This window comes from Formica exsecta, unplaced genomic scaffold, assembly GCF_003651465.1.
Source record: "Formica exsecta isolate Colony F162 unplaced genomic scaffold, ASM365146v1 scaffold194, whole genome shotgun sequence".
In the NCBI taxonomy this organism is placed as follows: domain Eukaryota; kingdom Metazoa; phylum Arthropoda; class Insecta; order Hymenoptera; family Formicidae; genus Formica; species Formica exsecta.
Genome location: NW_021849240.1, coordinates 1,015,640 through 1,035,923, shown reverse-complemented (window position 1 = coordinate 1,035,923; position 20,284 = coordinate 1,015,640). Strand labels below are relative to the sequence as shown.

Sequence of the window (20,284 nt, the reverse complement as noted above, 5' to 3'; positions counted from 1 at the left end):
TATACACACATATATATATTCAATCTCTAACTGAATACTAAAACTGGTCTGTGAATACATTAGAAGATCTACATATGTACATCAATGTCCAAAAAATCATCTTGAAAGCCACAAAGAGAGTATAGAAAAAGATGTGAAATGATAAAGTTTCAATATCACGTTGAACGCGTATTCAATAATTTTTCTGATTTTTTTCTTTTATTTTTTTTTCTATTTTTTATTTTTTGATAATGCGTCTGTGTGTGGCACATATGTCATACATGTGCAACGATGCACATGATGTGTTTACATACCGAGTTCTCCCAATTTTTCGCGCGTGAAAGAACGTCGCGACGAAAAAACTAAACCACGAAAACGCGTATACTTCTTAAATTACGAACTATAATTTTTGATCCACAGTGATACACAAATTTCGCGGTAAGAGATCTACGATATATTTATGACAGAATCCTGACTGTGGCAGTATAGAATCAGAAAAATGAAAAAAATTCATGGAAAAGAAAAATTAACGAATATCCTTCCTCTATAGCGTTTAAAGCTGAAAATTCCAATTGTTGCACTTGCGTTAATAAAAGGACGTGTAAAGGCGAATCAAAATTATGGGGGGCAAATATTATGAAGGAATTCTACTAGATCCTAAATAATTTTGCATCCATCTAAATGGCGTATACATTTGCGTCTTTCGTTTAGTATTTTGGAAATAAAAAAAGGATGTAAATTTTTCCGTCGCTCAGTTTGTCATATACTTTTACGTTATTTCTACGAGAAAATTCAGGAGTAGCTTGTACGTATATACAGAACTCCCTTATTCACAACCAGCTAAACTTCTCGGTAAACTATCCTATAATCGCGACGCCCTCCCGCTACTTCTTTACGTTTAATCATAAACGCGTAAAATAAAAGTAACTAGTGAAATTATAGACATATATTTGAACACGATTGCACGACATTTTTGTTCTACACGTGTGCCATAAAATAAACGAGTGGAAATCGGAAGAAAAGTCAAGAATAGAGAGGCTGTTTGAGTTTGATAAATCGAGAATAAAGGAGTTCGATTGTACATACATGAATAAGTATATGTCGCTTTTAATGCGTGCAATATGTACACATCTGCATATACATGCACATATACATACTCTTTATATATATACACATATACATAGAAATGTGTATATGTGTATAATCATTTTTAAATATATTATCAATTTTTCTATCTCTCTCGAATACACGATTTGCCGCGGAAATAACCAGACTAATTTTTTTAACGATTTTGAACGAAATATGGTAACACCGGGTGATTCAAAGTGATTCGATAGCCCGTTTCCCACGATGCGATTTTTCGTGTTGGATAGCATGCATGATTTGCTGCTTGCTGCCCTGCGCTTTACATTACATAAAGCTAAGCTGGGCGCGCTGCAGATTTTCAAGTAAACTTGCACGAAAAATCGCATCGTGGGAAACTAGCTTTACTTTCGTATTTTACCATGCCGATTTGAAAAAGATCAGTCTCGTTACTCTCGCGACAGACTTCATGACAATAGATGTGCTAATTACGCCTCTATACATATCTACAAAAAAGAAAAACTGATATAGGACTTTATCATTAATTAAACTCTCTATGACTTAATATGTAAAATCGTCTCATAACAGTTTTAAAATGTGATTACCGTTATTTTCTCCAGTATGTAATAATAATTTCTTTCATTGATATTTCACAAGCTATTCAATCGTATCATGTTTCAACAGTGTGTTTAAAAAGTATCTCTTTAACGCTACATCTCTATTATTGCTTGTTGTTTAGTGCTACCGAATGTATTTTGGCATATAGCATGTTGTAAACCCTGAGCAACCACACCAATCATTTCAAAATGCATTCAACAACCCTCTCCTTTCTAGCAAAAACTAGAAATTATGGAAGAATTTATATGCGCAACTCTGTAGGAAAATCGACTCAGTCACACAAAGAGATTTCCATAAAAATTGTTGCCACGTTTAGAAATGTGGGTAAATGAAGAATTTACAGACAATACTATAAAACGAAAGCGCTTCCTTTGTTACTAAACTTGTTACTAGAATTTTCGAATGTTTCCACTTGTCGCGCGCACAAATGGAAATGGAAAGCTCTCGATGCTATATATTTTAAGAAATGTAACAAAATTTGTTGATGTTAACCCCTAATCTGCTTTAGATATCGATTTCCCTCTCCCCATTCTCGCCATCTTTTACGCCTTTTCTCAGAAGTGCTCGAGTAATCACTCGTAGCAGAACGTCTTTTTGGTTTTGAATTACCTTCTGGTTTTGGTGCCGGATTAATGTCTTGTGTTACCGTGTGATGCTGTGTTCTATTGTGATTTAGCGCTGTACTAACACCGGCCAAATTCAGAAGCGCATCTGCACCTTCCGCAATTTTTCTCTGTTCATCAAAATCTAAATTCAGTTCTTCTTCACTCGAATATTTGCTGTAGAGGAGATAAGAAAACGATAGAATTCAATTGTTTACATAAATTTCGTGTCCACCATACGCGCAAAATTAATGTATCTTTACCTTCCCAATTTTATCGAAGTAATACAACTATAAGTATGGTCTTCGCTGGAACTCCTGGTAATCACAGGCACCAACTTTTCGGATTCCGGTAATTTTCGTTTACGATCTGCATTAAAGTATACATTAACGCGCATAAGAGAGCATATAAATTAATAAATATCTTCTCTCTCTCTCTCTCTTTCTCAGTATTACATTTCTACATCTTTACTCTCTATCTTTTTTATCTAATTAATAAATTGCAAATAGTGACTCTATTATTTCATATATATGTTACAAATATATTTTTTGAATATGTCCAATACCTTTATTGTGATTTAAAATGATGGGTCCATGTTTAAAAGAAAGCATAGCGGCTGCTGCTGCATCAACATCACTATCTATCTCAGTTTCTGCGCTATCGCTGATATTGCTGGACGCCAGTCTTTTGGATAAATATGGGAAGAGAATCGGATCCGGGAGACGCGTATTTGCGCATTTTCTAGGCGGCTTTTCCGATGAAGACAAATTTTGAGTCGTTGGTGGAGGGAAAGGAGCGCGAGACAACGCTTGTATCAGATTCGGACGATACTGTGCATCTACCATCCACAACGATCCCTTGCCTAAATTCTGAAAAATAGAAGGCTACAATAAGTGTACAATATAATTTTTTTTTAATTTTTTTTCTTTGGAAGCAAAAAAGAATCTATATCAGAGCATACTTACCGGAGCTTTCTCCACTTTTCGAAAGCACTTGTTAAGGCTGAGATTGTGTCTGACGGAATTCTTCCATCCGGTAGGAGCGTTCCTAAAGTATGGAAAGTGATCCAGTATCCAAGCGTAAACTTCCTTGACAGGTAGCGCCTTTACAGGACTATCTTCAATGGCCATAAATATAAGGCAGGAAAATGAATACGGCGGTTTACTATTTCTGTGTAAATGAGGATCATATGGTATATGGGTAGGATGCTTGTTGCGATTAGACATTGGCAAATTATTGTTGCTCAAAGAAATCTTCGTTTGATTACTTGGCGAAGTATTGCAGTGACTTTTCGCAGATTCCTGATATACTTGCATCGATTTTTGACAATTCTTGGTAGAGTGTTGATAGTTTTGTCCACTTCCACTCAGCGTTACAGCATTAGTTTTTCCATTACTCTCTATTGTAACATTGTAAAAAGGAATACAATTAATGAGAAAAAGGAAAGAGAGAACAAATTGTAAGATACTTGAAGCACACAATACAAATATGTAATTTACCTGGACAGAAACTATCATCTAAGCTTGATATAGAATTTGTGTTTTCGGAAAAATCTGCCATATCGTCGCAGATATTGTTATTTAGCATATTTTCGTGCTTCATGTCTTTGGATGGGTTTGAAATGTCTAAACCCTTAAGTAAATTTTGTTGATGCAGCCAACTAAGAGATGTTAAATCATCATCTGACTGATTATTTTTTTCGATGTTTTTTTCAGTTTTTTCACATCTAGGAATTTCGCTCTGACATTTGTTGGTTGAATTTGAATCAGCCAGCACACTGGCGTTTTCCTTCTCCTTATCATTCATTGTGTAAGCTGTTTCTCCAAAATTATAATCCTGAGTAGAGTTCAGTTCTATGTCAGTTTCAATACCTGATGCATCTGGCCTATCTGGTGGCATGTTGTATAGAGTCTTTTGGTCACTGTAAACATATTTCCCTCTTTTATTTCTATTTAAATATCTATTAAATATTTAAAATAAACATGACACAAATTAAAAAAAAAACATTGAGATTATTTCTAATTTATTAATTATAATCTTTTTCAGATTGTGCATGTCTATGTGTGAAACATGAATTAAATATCATGCACAGAAAAATAAATATAACTTGTATTCAAATTATAAATTCTAATCTAATTAAATTATATTTTACTGTATATATTAAATATGTATTAATTATATGTAAAGTATTTATAAAATAAAAAGTTCCAAGAAAGATGGATTGTCAATTGAGATGGATTATAACTTGAACTTTTAAAATATAACACGAATAGCATATGTATATTAGAAACAATAGCATATATAGTAAAATTATGAAAAATTTTGTTGTAAACAATTATACCAGTGAAATAATCGCCGATTAAACTGAACTTGATTAAACCCTGAGTACTTGAAGCAGTTTTATAGCAAACATTGTTCTTTTCTTATGCACCTTTATAATACTAAGAAAATTCGCTTAAGAGAAAATTTATGAATCTCTAAATCATTAAAAAAATCTTGTGATTTTGAAATATATCAATTATTCATAAAAAATGTATCTCTCTCTATCTCTCTTTTGTTATCTGCTTTAAGATTGTATTGATTGTACAGTCTTTCTCACTGGAATAATTTTTGTTTCGTGTTTCGAATCGTCGTCAAATTTTTCACGTCACTTTTAAATACGATATAGAACAATAATCTCTAATTTTTTCATTACCTTCGCGAGATACCTATACAATCTTAAAGAATGATTCATAAATCGCCAATCATTCTCGCAGAAATGAGCGCGTGAGAGAGAAGAGGAAAGAGAGAGAGAGAGAGATAGAGAGAAAAAGAGAGAACGCGCCCATGGCGCGTTACAATATATCGTATTACGGTGTAAAAAAAATCCCCGTGAAAACGACAAGAAATAAGGGTCTGGCCGCTTTTCTATTTTCGGAGTGCGGCGCGCGAGAAACGCACAAGAGAGAGAGAGAGAGAGAGAGAGAGAAGACATTATAAAAGAGCGTGGCGCATCTGGTGGTATCGAAATTGAAATCTTCGCGCATGTTTGTCGCGCTCGCGTAGCGTAGCCTTGCTGCCAGCGGCGATCGACGATTGTTTATCCGCCGATATACATACGTATTGTAAGCGACAAAATGGCCGTGCGGCTATCACACGGTGAACGTGCATCTCGGAGAAATTCCAATTTTTTTTTTCGAATATCTCGCTCCTGCGGAAACAAACGTCACCCCTGGAGGCGCCGACTCCTCGCTCGCATCTTTCGCGAGATGCGCATTATTTTTTTTCTCTATCCCAAGAGGAATTTGGACGTCCAATGGCGTCCGTCGCCTGCTCTCGACCGAGATTAAGAATAAATCGGCCAATCGATTGCCGTTCGCGTATCACGATAACGAAATCTGTCAGGGAACTCACTATTTAGATCGTTTCTTTAAATCTTATATCGCGGTCGCCGAAAGATCGAATCGCGAACACTTGCCTCTCTCTCTCTCTCTTTTTCCTCGAAAAAATCGAAACCGGTATAATTTTAGTCGACGACACGAATCTCGAACAATTATTTTCGCGTTTCTATTCGAATCGGGATCGCGGCGATTCCGACGTAGAGATCGGAGTTTTTTTCTCCCTCGTATGTGACGGAAAACTGAAATTCGTCGAAATTACACACGATCGTCGATCGCGACGTCAACACGCGACGAGATTTTGCTTGGCAAGCAGCGTGGCGACCTGCATTACTTGTTGAATTCAAATATGGAGCTGATAATGATTACGAAACTCGCGAGGGGCAAACACGCGAAAATGGCCACGGCATCACTCGGTGCCACACATACACACGCGATATCAACATGCGTGTTCGCAATACGGCGACGCGTGGACGCACTCGCGGAGAAAATTACATAAGATAAATCGGATCGGCGAGAGAGGAGAATTGTCCGCGATTTCGATTTCACCGAGCGATTTTTCCTCCTCTCTATTCTCGGCGAGCCGTCACGTCACACCCGAGGCGTCTCGAGAATCCGTCGGGTTCGCGAGCGCGAGAAATCACCGCGGGATCGTCCTCCGGAAGGTCTCGTCCAACGAATTCTCACGTGCGAGAAACCTCACCGTCACGTCGTCGTCGTCGTCGTAGGCTAAACGCGACATTTCGCGTCACCGTTTCTCGCCGCCGCTCGGCCGCTCCGCGATGCTCGGCTAGGGCTCTCCTTATTCCTTATGATGCAACTCTCGCCGATGGGATCGTAACGATCGATCGGTATAGCGCGGCGATCTCGGGAGAAACTGAACTCACGTATGTCGACGGACAGACGGGACAGACGGTGGTCTCCGTTAGTTTTCTAAAGACGGGCATCGCAGGGCACACTCTACACAACATCCAGCTGATTGAGACGCCATGTTCTGACGTCATCACGTGCTCGCCGAAGTATCACGCGTATCGCAATTCGATATCGTCGCGATTTCACGTGTCACCCGCGAATACACAAATGTGGGTTACATTATGCGGATCGTCCTTACTGTCCTTAGGAGAGGGACCGATTTTGAGTAGAGATGAGATATTAACACCGTTATATATTCCTAGATATCGTGAGTGCATTCCGGTTATATTCTTTTTATGTATATATTTTAAAATATTTTAATTTTTTTCTCATTTTCTTTTCTTGAAATTTTATTTTGTGTAATTTTTTTATATCGCATTAAAATACACATATATTTTAAAATAATATATCTTAATTGAAAAATTACTCTCAGATATAAAAAAACATAAAAATTTAGGCATCTACATATTTGATTAAATAGTAAAATTATTATATATAACATATTAAATATCAATCTCTCAGAATATATAAATTTCTAAACATATATATTGACAGTATAACTTTTCAAAATATAAAATTCTCTTATATTTTCTTATATATATATATATATATATTTGTAACAAATTAATATTATATGTTCCTGGATAAAAATAGTGAAAATAGTTGAAAAAAGATAAAGTAGCGATTTATATTTTGAAAACTCGCGCTTTATTTTTAACTGTTCATTATATTGTACAGAAGAAAATAAAATTGATAATTTGCACTTCTGAAAAAAAATCACATAATCCAGGCATTACACGTGTGCGCAACCCCACATAAATACAAGTCTTCAAATGCTTTATCGATATTTAACAACTGTCACAGCCACAAGATTTCTCATAGATAATATCTTTTTAAAGCTACTTGCTACTATTATCAGAAGATAAAGATATTGCATATATGTATATATACATATATTTAATAATCATTAATATATATTAATGTATACTATATTGCATGCATTTTATGTGTATATAACTTTTTTCATATCTTACTATATAAATTTGTAATAATATAACTTCACAGGGCATTTTCATAAATATAATTTTAATCTATGTTTCTCTTTCACAGATATATAAAATTGTATTAAAAAAAACGTAGTGTACATCTTCAATGAGAGCTTCAGAGGGTTTTTAAATACAATAACAATCATAATATCATGGCACAATCATACAATTCTGTACAGTTATATGTCAAAAATCATATGATTCCTAGTATCATGTTTTAATTACAGATACTAAATTAAAATAAAGTTTCCAACTTTTCTCTAAAGGCTTTCCTTATTTTTAAAAATTCTAGTTCCATCTCTCGAATCATATTTTTAGAAATTTTATATATCTAATATATATATTATATATGTGTCATATAAATATATAAAGTATAAAAAAACTACTTTCAGAAATGATTTTATACTATTTAATATTAAAACTAAAATATATATTTTACGTTGGATAAACATATTTCATGTTTTAAATTAAATTGCTAAAGACTTTTTTATATAAGTTTAAAAAATTAAAATTTTTATTACATGTTAAAAAAATTTGTCCAAAAATCTATGGCTGATTGTAAATCTTTAGTCAAATAAATATATTCTATAATCACAATTAAATCAATACAGAGCTTTTGTACATCGTACAAAAGCGATTGTATATGTGAAATAAGCGTTTATTTCATTTTGCAAACCTCCAGGATTCCTCTGATTGTGAGATCTATATTTTGGGATTTTAATCTCTGAGAAGTATACTTTCAGTCAATTTCAGACACAGGCATTGCATACCCTAACAGGATGTTGCCAGCCTCTGTGAGGTACAGGTGTACGATGTTGCGAACATTCTTGACACACGCCACGTCCGCAAGCCCTGCAGTGATGTAAAAGAAGCGTATCGGAAAACTTTCGATCGCATACGCAACAATTGACAACTTCCGAATCAGGTATCCAATAAGACGGTCGAACGGAATCTTTTATGAATGCTACGTAAATGGAAAAATTTATCAGTTTATTCCGTGAATTATACAAATACCCGTAAAACAAAATGTTTTTACTCACATTTGGAATAATTCAAGACAGTTCCGACGACATTGAGCGTTGATACAACGTGTTCCGTCACCTTTCGAACGCCAACGTCCTCGATAGGAGGATCGAGGGAATCGTCACTAGAATAATTAGTTTCCTTCTCGTAGCACGTGTCGCAGACACGAACGGGTGAATACCAATTTCTGTTAGGCACGCATTTCGTTTTTGACGAACACTGCGCGCAGAAACCCTCTCCGCAATCACGACAATGGTGTTTGTCGTCTGTCGGACTAAACAAGATTTTGCATTGATAGCAGTATTTTATCTCGCAGTTTGGTCGCCAATACGACGGTGCCACTTGATCCGCGGCCCAGGCTTTCAGCGCTTTCGTAGGTTGCAGAGAGACATTCGTTACCGCTTCGGTGATGTACGAAACACTATCGATAACCCGTTGCGCTGTATTTTGAGACGCTATAGAACGATTTGGCTGAAAGAGAATACAAGAAATTACTTTGCAAAAAATTACTTTGCAAAATAAATGTCAAAAATATAAAAATTTTCGAACGCCAACGTCCTCGATAGGAGGATCGAGGGAATCGTCACTAGAATAATTAGTTTCCTTCTCGTAGCACGTGTCGCAGACACGAACGGGTGAATACCAATTTCTGTTAGGCACGCATTTCGTTTTTGACGAACACTGCGCGCAGAAACCCTCTCCGCAATCACGACAATGGTGTTTGTCGTCTGTCGGACTAAACAAGATTTTGCATTGATAGCAGTATTTTATCTCGCAGTTTGGTCGCCAATACGACGGTGCCACTTGATCCGCGGCCCAGGCTTTCAGCGCTTTCGTAGGTTGCAGAGAGACATTCGTTACCGCTTCGGTGATGTACGAAACACTATCGATAACCCGTTGCGCTGTATTTTGAGACGCTATAGAACGATTTGGCTGAAAGAGAATACAAGAAATTACTTTGCAAAAATAAATGTCAAAAATATAAAAATTTTTTCATTCTTGATATTTACCATATTCCATACGTGTGTGATCTTTTTGCGAATAGCAACATCCTCTGAATTATTGCCATACCAGTATTGTCTGCTTCTGTATACTTCTCCACAGTGTGGACAGTTTATAATGTATCCTGACCAGGCACTTTTCGCGAAGCTATACCAGCTATACTGATCATCCTCTTGATACTCTCTGGTTACTTCAATTTCATTTCCATTCCTATAACATCTCTTGCATATGTATATCGAGTTTTCATACTGACATTGGAATTTGCACCTATTGTTGCAACAAACAAAATTAATATGGTAATAATACAGTAATTAAACACAGCAAAACAAAGAAAATTAGTATCTGAGAAAATTAACCTGGCATTACTACTGTGCGATTTTCCTTCGCGAAGGTGTCCCATACTATTGTTACATCCGTTATCACAACTCAAACATTTAACAGGGCAAGTAAAGTACTGGTATGGGAATAAAGAGTCGGATAAATTTAATATCTCGCTAGAAAACCGATCGTTTAAACTCTTAAGCGTATTATATACTAGATGCGGCTTTCTGGCTGAACGGACTGTCGTATTATTCAATTCGATCTCAATCGCGGATCGCAGTTGTCCGTAATCCGTTATACCGTTTACCATCTGCAGTCCAACATATTTGATAGAGTTGAAAGCGTCAATTCCAAGGTTCATTTGTGTAAATCTAGCTCTCAAGATGTCTTCTGCACTTTCCGATCCATCTATAAAGAAATCGATAGATATATTATATTATGAATAGTAATATAATTTATATCTGTAATGAAATTCGCAGTTCGAAATTACTGTAATTTTGACAGAGTGGCAATATGTACTGTTGGTCAAAGGTATGGTGTGCCTAGTTTCGTGCAGCACTATAATACTTGGTCCAAGTGTGCTCAGTGAGTTAGAGATTCCCTCTTGCTGCCCTATCATTTGTAAAGCAGCTTTGAAATGATAACTATAAGCACGGGACGCAGCACCCAGAAATGTGAATAAGTCCCTGTTCAGCCTTTCTGAATAGATTCCATAAACCACAATATCAGATACTGCGAGTACTTTGAGTAACAATCTTGTATGTTTGTTTTCACAATTTGTAATACCTAAGAGTAAATAATGTTACATGTTGAATTCAGTATAGAAGATTAACTTTATGCTTGAATAATAACACAGGATGTATTGTACCTTGTAAACCTTCTGTATCCAAACAAATAACATTCAGAATCGGATCAAACGCCGCCCAAACGCCTAATGTACAACAATCCTGTTCGTTTGATGTTTGAAATACTTCCTCACCCTTAAAAAATACTTGATTCATGGTGTGACTTTTTCCGTCACCTGTATTTCCAAATATTGAAACCACTTTCACTTTAGTGTTCTCTTTGATACAACTCAATTTTTTCAGGAACTCTTCAGCATCGGAGACTTGCAGATTTTCTCGTCCATCCAATAACAAGAAACTCTTGTTATTATTATTGTGACATTTCATGCAAGAGTCCATCAGGGAGTTTTTGTCTACAAAAAATAGCTTGGGATTAAATTCAGGCAGCTTATCAAAATCATCTAAACTGTTGTCTAAACTCTTCATTATAGCGGGAGCTGTCGGTTCTTTCTTGATGGGTTGCCAGGTTTTCCACAATGTATTCATGATGCTCGTATAAACAAAAATTGTCCCTTGAAAATAAATTAAAGCTTGAATCCGTTAGCCTCGTTGCAGTAACATCTTCATGATAAATAAAATTGGTTAAAATCGAAATAAAACGAAATATACACGATCGCGCAAATACGACGTAAATAAACGATGCTCTTTCTCTCTTACCTGCATGTATGCACTAGACTCGATAATTCAGCAAGCACCAAGCATCGTCGCTAGGAACGACGAGCAGGTGCATTAATATAGTGTAACCTAAACTCGTGAAAGATTCGCGAAGAATTCACGGAAATTTTGAATCGTGACTCAGGAAAATCGGCGCATGATGGTCACGTCGCCATTATAGAATTGTATATCAGAATCGCCAGATTTGGATCTCGTCAACATCGAATCATCCGATTGAAAAACTAAGAGCGACGACGCGACACGCATTGACGGTCAATTTTGAAACGCGAAGCGCTCCCGAAATATATCGTCGATCGCAATAGTCGCATTAAAGCGTTTTTCCCGGAAAAATTGTCTATGTTTTGTACATACGAAGAACAAGATATATAATACATTACTCGGCTATATGGGGTGTGCTCGAAAATCGTACGAATTAGAATATTTTCACTTGAAGAAAAAGAATGATGTTATTTAGAATTTCTCTATATTACTAATATTATATCTATTACTGAAAATATCTAAATATTCAATAAAAGATATATTTTTTGAAGCAAGATAATCGAATTGGATTTAAAAAAAAAATCATGATTCACTATATATAGTTTATTACTATAGTTTATTGCGTCCCAAATTATACACAATTACAAATAATTTGAAATTGTGTAAAGGAGAGAAAGAAGGCCGATTGCAAACTTATAGAATAATGGAATATACGATGAGATGCGATTATCTCGACAACGAAAGATATTGGAAATTCATGCAATCTTATCTACATAAAGTGCAAAATAATTTATAAATATATATGATAGACGGATACATACACGTATATGTACGATGCTGTAAATCCAAATACACTATATGGAGGTAAGAAAATAACTGACTTTATTGTAAGATTACTCATAAAAGGGTAAAGGCCATTGCACGTGAAAAAGTTTTAGTCGTAATCGTATGACCGTAAGCAAATTGACCAATCACAATCAAGTATTCTAATAACGTAATAAGAATATTAACTGTGATTGGTTGATTTGCGTACGGCCTTACGATTACGACTAAAATTTTTTCACGTGCAATGGCTTTTAGGGTGAGGGAAAAAATACCCGGGATAGAAAAGATGAGGTGACAAATCTGATTGGCTACGCCATATTGTGATTATTAGTAAGAAGCATTCGAATGAGATATAATTCGTGTATTGAAGATTGAAATTTGACCAATCAGGATAAAGAAATTTCTGTTCCTTTTATTCTGATTTTATTCACATCCAATCTTTAATCTTCGTGCTTGATTGATTGATTGGTTGATTTTTGCAAGTGTTTTGAATAGTCCAATTTGTGTAATTGTATTTTTTTATCATTTACACAAAATAAAGTAGATACATATCTATATAAAGATAGACTTTAGAAAAGGAGAAGAAACAAAATGTATTGTCAAACCTGCGGATGAGTGTGCGACGTTTGCAACACGCGTTATTATTCAGCATTTTGTATAGCAAGAGTCGATTCGGATGATCGATATTAATCGATCGAGATGCTAATGTCGAGATCCATTCTGCACTTTTTCGCGTTTCTGGTGTCTAAAGGAAGACGAGTGTACTGTATTCGCGCCTCGAAGAGAAGAGGACGGAGGATCGCGACTAACGAAAGTGCAACTTGAAAGTTGAAAGGAACAAGTCTACCGATTATAAGCGATACAATCACTTTGTGTGATACATCGCTAGAACGAATTGTGAAATCGGGCGAGGTTGATTTTGCTTCGCAATTTTTTCGCACGCGTGAATTCGACGAAACGTAATTCCCGGATTCCGTTACGTCTTGGCATTAGGCTCGTGTGCTCGGTAACGTGACAAGTGTCGTTGATGAGCCAGTAGAATTCTCGACGAATCCGGTTCCTCAGCGGCATGTCGGCGCCGTCGTTGAAGGATCACCAGTTATCCCGGCGGAATTCCGAGATATGCTTCCCGACGAATTCACGGCAGTGACCTATCCTAACAAGATTGCGTCTACCCGGTGCTGAGTGATCGAACGATGGAGCACCAGGACCAAAATCAAACGGTCAAAGCGAACGGAGATGGTAGGTCACGCGATTGCTTTTGTTTGGATTTGTTTGTCCCCTGTCCCCTTGTTTAGATTTTGTTGTCTCAATTAACGGTACGTCTCGCTCATGTGCAAAAAAAGTATAGAGACAGAAAATTTAAACGCGCTACATTATTGTTTGGTATGCGAGAAAAAGGGATTGCATTAGTTTAATGAAGATTTCGCGATATTACTATTCGTTTGTTAATAATCAGATCTTTTAAGACACGATTAATATCATTAAGAGAATTATCTGTTATGATTTAGAGGATCTACAGGCGAAGATCCATAAATTGGAGTCGGAAAATATTAAAATGCGAGAGGAATTTAATGTACAAAGAGCCAAAATGAAGGAATTGTTCCTTCAAAAAGAAGGTATGTAGCGCACATACAACTTAAGTACTGAACAAACAGTTTTGCAATAATTATGCTGAAAATTGCAATCGATGAATTTTGTAGAGGAATTAAAACGAAGATTAGAAGAGAACACAGGCCTGCAAAAGGAGAATCTAAGACTAAAAAATGAACTGGACGAAACTAAAAGTCAACTAGTCGTTGCAGATCTTAAGATACAAAATGATATATTGGTGGAGAAGAGAAAAGCTGAAGAAGAGATAGCATCTTTACAACAGGTTATTCATGAAACAGTGGAAGAATCTTCTTGTTCAAGGAAGCAACTTGTCAGTGAAGTATCCAAGTTACAATTAGCTTTTTCCAAGCTTCAAGAAGAAAATGCGCTATTGAAAACGCAATTGCCGCGCGATCCGCCAACGGATGGACCACAAATCTCATTGTCTACAGTAACTAAAACATTAGCTAGAAAAGTAGCTTCACAGTTAGGTGCAGATTCTTTATCCCTAGGTCCTGATAATTTAGAAGAAAGCATGCGGAAGGTAAAAAAATATGTACGTAAATCTAAAACAGCATGAAACATTAAATCCTTTTCATATAATAAAATTTACACATATCATACAAAGAAATATACTGCATTATATACCAAGATTATCACCTACATTTTTAGGAATAATAATGATTGTATCATACATTAAGATAAATAAAAATTGTGTGATTTTTTAGGCACAAGAAGATGCAGAGGTTTTACGTTCGTTGGTTGTACCACTTGAAGAAGAAATAAAAGCTTTAAAAGAAAAATTAAGATCAACCGACGATGAACTGCAAAAATCTAAAGACATTTTATTAAAAAGACGGCAGCAGGAGCCTGGTTCCTTTGAGCCATCATGTGATATGTGTGCAAACTATGAAGCACAATTAGTCAAAGTAGAAGCGACTGCCATGGATTTGGAGACGCAGTTGTTAGATTCTCAACGTATGCTACAAGCTCAAAGGGAGGATTTAGCTAAGGAAGTTGAATTTCGAAAAGAAATGGAAGAAAAGTGGAATGAGAAGAAGGAGGAGCACAAAATCAAAGTTGCAGAGCTCACGGTTACCTCGCAGACGACGCAACAAAATTTATTAGAGTTAAAGAAAACTTTCGACCAAGTTCAGAGGAGTGTAACAGAGGAGCTTTGTAAATTGACACGAGGTAGAGAAGAAGTACAGAGACATCTCACTGCGTAAGACAATTTTTTTGTGATCAATTTAATTTTATGTTATGTTTAGTGATATTTTATAACTAAATTAAGATCTATAAAAATAAGTATATACTATTGATAAAGCTTTATTCGAAATCTAATTGCATATTTACAGACTTCAAGCAGAAAATGAGAATCTGGTGGGTAAACAAAGCAAACATTCGCAACAGCTTCAAAGTGAAAGTATCAACATGCCAAATACTGTTGAGGAATTGCAATTTAGCCTTTTAAGAATGCGCGAAGATTTAATTACAGCCAAAGTAGCTCAAGAAGTGGCACAAGAGAAGGAAGGAACACTGCGATACGAAGTCACTCTTCTGAGAGAACAAATGGAGCAGGAGAGTAGAGTTAAAGAACAAGATAATTCTATGTTAAAGAATGAAATAAGTGGATTAAGGTGAGATTCTCTATTGAACAACGATAAAAGTATTGATTACAATTACTTAATATTACAATCATCGGTATAAAACTTTATTGCGGCGAATGATTTGTAGAGTGCAATTAGATAAATACATAAGAGATCATCGTATACTTGCTGATAGAGAAAAGAAACTTGATCAGTTAGAAAAACAGCTACAGGAAACCGAGAAAGAGAAGAAAGACGCAGAATCGGCTGTAACTGAACTACAACAGAGAGTTAAGAGTCTACAGCAAGAACTGGATACTAGTGAGGCAGTGCAAAAAGACTTTGTGAGATTATCACAGTCATTGCAGGTAAAAAAAATAATGTAAACAGAGAAATGAGAGGCATTCAAAATTGACGAAGAAGAATTTGTAATAAGCTATTTTTTTAGTTGTAAACTCTGTTATATATGTAAAATGGAGAAAGAGAGACTTCAAGTATAAGTAATACAATGTATTATTTTGACACACAGGTACAACTGGAAAGGATTAGACAGGCAGGTAGCGAAGTAAGATGGCAACATGAAGAGGATGTTGAAGAATGTCCTACTTGTCATACAACATTTTCAGTCACAAGGAAGAAGGTACATTATAGAAATTAGATAGCGTCGCTTAATATTCTGTATAATGGAATTGAGGAGATTTTACGTCATTCGTAGATGCATTGCCGTCACTGTGGCCATATATTTTGCCAATCTTGCCTCTCGCACGTCGTGAATAGCGGACCGCAACAAAGACCATCCAGAGTCTGTGATGTTTGTCATACTTTATTAGTGCAAGATACTGCACCATACTTCAGTCAAGAAGCTCCGCATACACCTGACTAAATGTTCTAAAACTACGGGATTTTAACGTCGTTCAACGAGACGTGCAATATCAGTCTGGTAATTTAGTACTCACTGAAATTGATGTCTCAAGAATGTACTGATTATTAAATACCGCCTAACAATAACTCTCTTCTGTTTTTATAGAGAGTTAGAAAGGTTCATAGTGTAAAAATATGGGGTTTAGATAAGAAATTCCTATTACCTGAGAACCGAAGTGATACAGCAAATATCGTGTAAATATAAAAAGTTATGTACTATCGAAATAGTTACTGTAATTTAAACAAATTAAAGCTTTTGAATGTATGTGAGTTATCCAGAAAAATATCGTGAGTATTTATATATTATATTAGTTTGTATTTATTTTAATTCTAGATATCTCAGACATTTATATAATTGGCAAGTCTTTCCCCGAAATAGATAACTATATTTTATTTTACAGAATTTTCTCTTTTTTTGACATAGAAAATTGTTCTGATTTTACTAATTTTATTATACTTAATTTTATGTGTAAATTTGTTTTTCTTCCTCTAATATAACAAACAATCAAATTTGTAAATTTATAATATATGAAAGTATATAAAATGAATTTAATAATTGATGAAATAATAATTGCAAAATAGTATTTACAAATTATTATTTAACTTGTTACTTTATGATTGTTAACTAATTAAATAATTTCACTGACGATACTATAGGTCCTGTGAGAACCTAAGGTCCATTTGCACATCTATTTAGATGCTCGTAACTCAATCTAAATTTGAGTACAATGTTGTTAAATAAATTACATGATATCAAATGCATCTTAAATTTGTACTAATTCTATTATTTGTATCGTATTGTTGTTACCCATTGAATATCGGAAAACTTTTATCATTTTTGTCTAATTATAAATTTACAATGGATGAGCGGTATCGTCTCATCACTTGATATGTACCAAATGTGCCTGAAGATTTTCAAGATTGACATAATTCAAGTTTGAAAAAAAGTACTTGTAGATAATTTTCTGTGCAAACTCGAAGAATTCTTGTTTTCGAGATATCCAATTAATCCGAGGACACGCGCGTGTCCATATAGTTTTTAATTAATAATATTTATTATACTTAGGAGGGCATAATATTTGATATATAAAGAAATATAAGATGTATATATAGGATATTTTTAAATTTTAGATATAAAGAAAGAATTTTTGACAAAATAAGGAAGTAACATTTCAAATGACAAAAAATATTTGCTCACCGAATTGTTCATCGAGAGTTTCAAGAGCTTTAATATATCTATCTTTTTAATTATATTGTCATTAACAAATAGGTGCATGTATATATTTATTATTTCAAGATATGCATGAAAATCTACAAATATTGTAATCTTTCAAACTAAACAACGAATTGAAAAAATTATATATGCATTCGGTAAACAAGTATAAATGAAAGATGTTTTATATGAGAAACCTAAGCAACTCTTTTTAAAATAGAAACTTATCTACAAATAGCGAATTGCGTAAAATATAAAATATATATATATAAATATGAGATTAACAGATTGAAAATCTTTATTAAAATAATATGTGCAGAGTTACTTATAACAATCGCCACGATTTTAGAAACACTTCCAATAGTTTGACAAAAAAGAATTATAAGGAAAGAATTATATATAATAGGCATCAAATGTGGCATTAATTATGAAAGTTAAAAGGACTTAACAAATTTTTTTTAGTATAAAGTCTCAATCGTCTCTTCACCTCTTGAAATAATGTTGTATAACTTTCTTTCATAATTATGTAAAAAGCATCAAAATACAAATCCAATGAATATGCATAATGCTATTTGATAAAATTCTGTCTATTCTTTTACAAAGAAAATTTATTTATGTCAAATATCAAACTACTAATCGATACAGAATCCGAGAAATGTATTACGCGAAGAAACTTCTATTAATACAGTAGACAGTATCGGTAAGTAATAACTATATAATTTATATCATATATGTGATGTATGTACGATGAAAATTTTCACTCTATTTCTGTGCATTTTATAGAGAATTATCTTTTTTAACTATTCGTAGAGAAAATTTTTCTAGTATATTTGATTTTATTCGTATATTTGTTTCTCTTTAATGCATGAAATAATCGAGTCATTGCTAACTCTAATTATAATTACTGACAACATATAAGTAGAAGCCTGAGGCGCATAATGCTGAGAAAATAATCTGAATTTGTATAGTACTAAGCAAATTACGCAACTGCGCCTCTTATACTCATATGTATATTTTATCACTGAACATCTCGGAGCATCTTTATACTATGCTCTATCTAATTATGTAAGAGTTTACACAAATATTCAAAACTTATCTAAAGTGTCTCAGTGAATTTTCAACATAATATAAATCTGCAAAAGTACTTGTAGACTTTAATTGACGTAAATTCGAAGAAAATTCTTTATTTCAAGATATCTTTATATTAGGTGTACAATTTTGCTTCCGCCGTTTTCCTATAGATGGCTTTAGCGGTAAGTAGTGGTCGAAATAAATAGATCATAGTCATGCAATAAACTTGGGCATCTGTCAACATAACCCCATAGAAACATTAGTCGATTTGTGTCTGCATCATAAAGTTATTCTCGATTGAAAATGTCAGTTTACGAGCCAAATTCTCGTCATTTGCGGGAGGTTTTAATTTTCTGCTTCAATATGAAGAAACCTGCGGCTGAGGCTCATCGAATGTTCTCAAATACTTATGGTGAGGCCGCTATTAGTAAAAGAACGTGTCGTGAGTGGTTTCAACCCTTCAAGAACGGTGATTTTCACGTCGAAGACCGGCATAGCGGTGGAAGAGAGAAGGTTTTCGAAGATGCAGAATTGGAGGCATTACTTAATGAAGACTCGAGTCAAAGTCAAGAAGAATTGGCACGATCATTGGGAGTGACTCAACAAGCAATTTCAAAACGCCTCAAAGACATGGGAATAATTCAGAAGCAAGGAAATTGGGTGCCGTACGAGTTGAAACCGAGAGATGTTGAACAGTGTTTGTTTGCTTGTGAACAGTTGCTTGAAAGGAAAGACAGAAGGGATTTCTGCATCGCATTGTGACTGGGGACGAAAAATGGGTTCATTACGATAACCCCAAGCGCAGAAAATCATGGGGATATCCCGGCCATGCTTCCACGTCGACGGCCAAACCGAATATTCACGGCTCCAAAGTCATGCTCTGTATTTGGTGGGACCAGCTCGGCATAGTGTATTATGAGCTGTTAAAACCGACTGAAACAATCACAGGCGATCGTTATCGAACGCAATTAATGCGTTTGAGCCGAGCATTAAAAGACAAACGGCCGCAATACAACGAGAGACACGATAAAGTGATTTTGCAGCATGACAATGCTCGACCCCATGTTGCGAAAGTGGTCAAAACACACTTGGAAACGTTGAAATGGGAAGTCCTACCCCACCCGTCGTATTCTCCAGACGTTGCTCCCTCTGACTATCACTTGTTTCGATCAATGGCACACGGCCTGGTTGACCAGCACTTCCGGTCTTATGAAGAAGTAAGAAATTGGATCGATTCGTGGATCGCTTCAAAAGATGACCAGTTTTTTCAACGCGGGATTAGTACGCTGCCCGAAAGATGGGAGAAAGTAGTGGCCAGCGATGGACAATACTTTGAATCATAAATGTGTTCAATTTTAATTGATATAATTGACTTCTTGAGAATCGCAATTAATATATATGTTCGAAAAATATATAATTCCATTTTAAAAAATAGTTGACCTTCGTTGACTTTTTCATTCGAAAATCAAATACATATATCACAATCTCTTAAACTCTTTGAAACCATAAAAATATTGTTTAAAACATTTTTCGATATCCTAAAGAATTTTTGAGTTATTCAAAATTAGAAACTCTATGTATTATAATAGTTATACAAACTACTAAATATT

The 20,284-nt window shown here is 35.0% G+C and overlaps 4 protein-coding genes across 10 annotated transcripts in view; 1 reads left to right on the top strand and 3 right to left on the bottom strand.

The window, feature by feature from the left end:
• Positions 1-6,681, bottom strand: part of LOC115234075 (forkhead box protein N3-like) — a 7,855-nt gene extending 1,174 nt beyond the window's left edge. The window contains exons 1-6 of one of the 7 annotated variants that reach the window (XM_029804809.1): positions 5,136-5,375; positions 3,782-4,203; positions 3,248-3,681; positions 2,848-3,166; positions 2,546-2,651; positions 2,290-2,459 (exon numbers count right to left, since the gene is read on the bottom strand). In XM_029804809.1, coding sequence (XP_029660669.1) covers positions 2,290-2,459; positions 2,546-2,651; positions 2,848-3,166; positions 3,248-3,681; positions 3,782-4,203; positions 5,136-5,308 — 1,624 coding nt within the window. In that variant the 5' untranslated portion in view covers positions 5,309-5,375. The other 6 variants (XM_029804810.1, XM_029804811.1, XM_029804813.1 and 3 more) reach the window with 6 other exon arrangements.
• Positions 6,682-8,110: 1,429 nt separating this feature from the next.
• Positions 8,111-11,973, bottom strand: LOC115234096 (zinc finger FYVE domain-containing protein 1-like). The gene is made up of 7 exons (XM_029804845.1): positions 11,466-11,973; positions 10,832-11,369; positions 10,483-10,749; positions 9,999-10,371; positions 9,651-9,909; positions 8,658-9,111; positions 8,111-8,581 (listed from the first exon to the last, which is right to left on the bottom strand). Exons 2-7 carry the CDS (start codon positions 11,292-11,294, stop codon positions 8,367-8,369), a joined length of 2,031 nt encoding a protein of 676 aa, XP_029660705.1. The 5' UTR covers positions 11,295-11,369; positions 11,466-11,973; the 3' UTR covers positions 8,111-8,366.
• A 1,436-nt stretch (positions 11,974-13,409) lies between these two features.
• Positions 13,410-17,149, top strand: LOC115234136 (rab GTPase-binding effector protein 1-like). The gene is given in 9 exon segments (XM_029804915.1): positions 13,410-13,458; positions 13,461-13,529; positions 13,799-13,906; positions 13,991-14,424; positions 14,609-15,105; positions 15,239-15,520; positions 15,618-15,837; positions 15,999-16,109; positions 16,185-17,149. Coding segments are annotated over 9 exon segments (1,938 nt in total). The 3' UTR covers positions 16,353-17,149.
• Positions 17,150-20,162: 3,013 nt separating this feature from the next.
• LOC115234134 (zinc finger FYVE domain-containing protein 1-like) overlaps positions 20,163-20,284 on the bottom strand; it is a 3,608-nt gene continuing 3,486 nt past the window's right edge. Inside the window, exon 3 of the mRNA XM_029804913.1 lies at positions 20,163-20,169. Coding sequence (XP_029660773.1) covers positions 20,163-20,169 — 7 coding nt within the window. The remainder of the gene's footprint in view (positions 20,170-20,284) is intronic.

Excerpts from the sequence above, each read along its gene's own strand:
- LOC115234096 (XM_029804845.1), bottom strand. The coding sequence starts at position 11,294 with ATGAATACATTGTGGAAAACCTGGCAACCCATCAAGAAAGAACCGACA. Across the intron at positions 10,372-10,482 it reads CACCATACCTTTGACCAACA|ATGGATCGGAAAGTGCAGAA; the intron begins GTACATATTGCC and ends ATTTCTTTATAG. Across the intron at positions 9,112-9,650 it reads TCACACACGTATGGAATATG|CCAAATCGTTCTATAGCGTC; the intron begins GTAAATATCAAG and ends ATTCTCTTTCAG.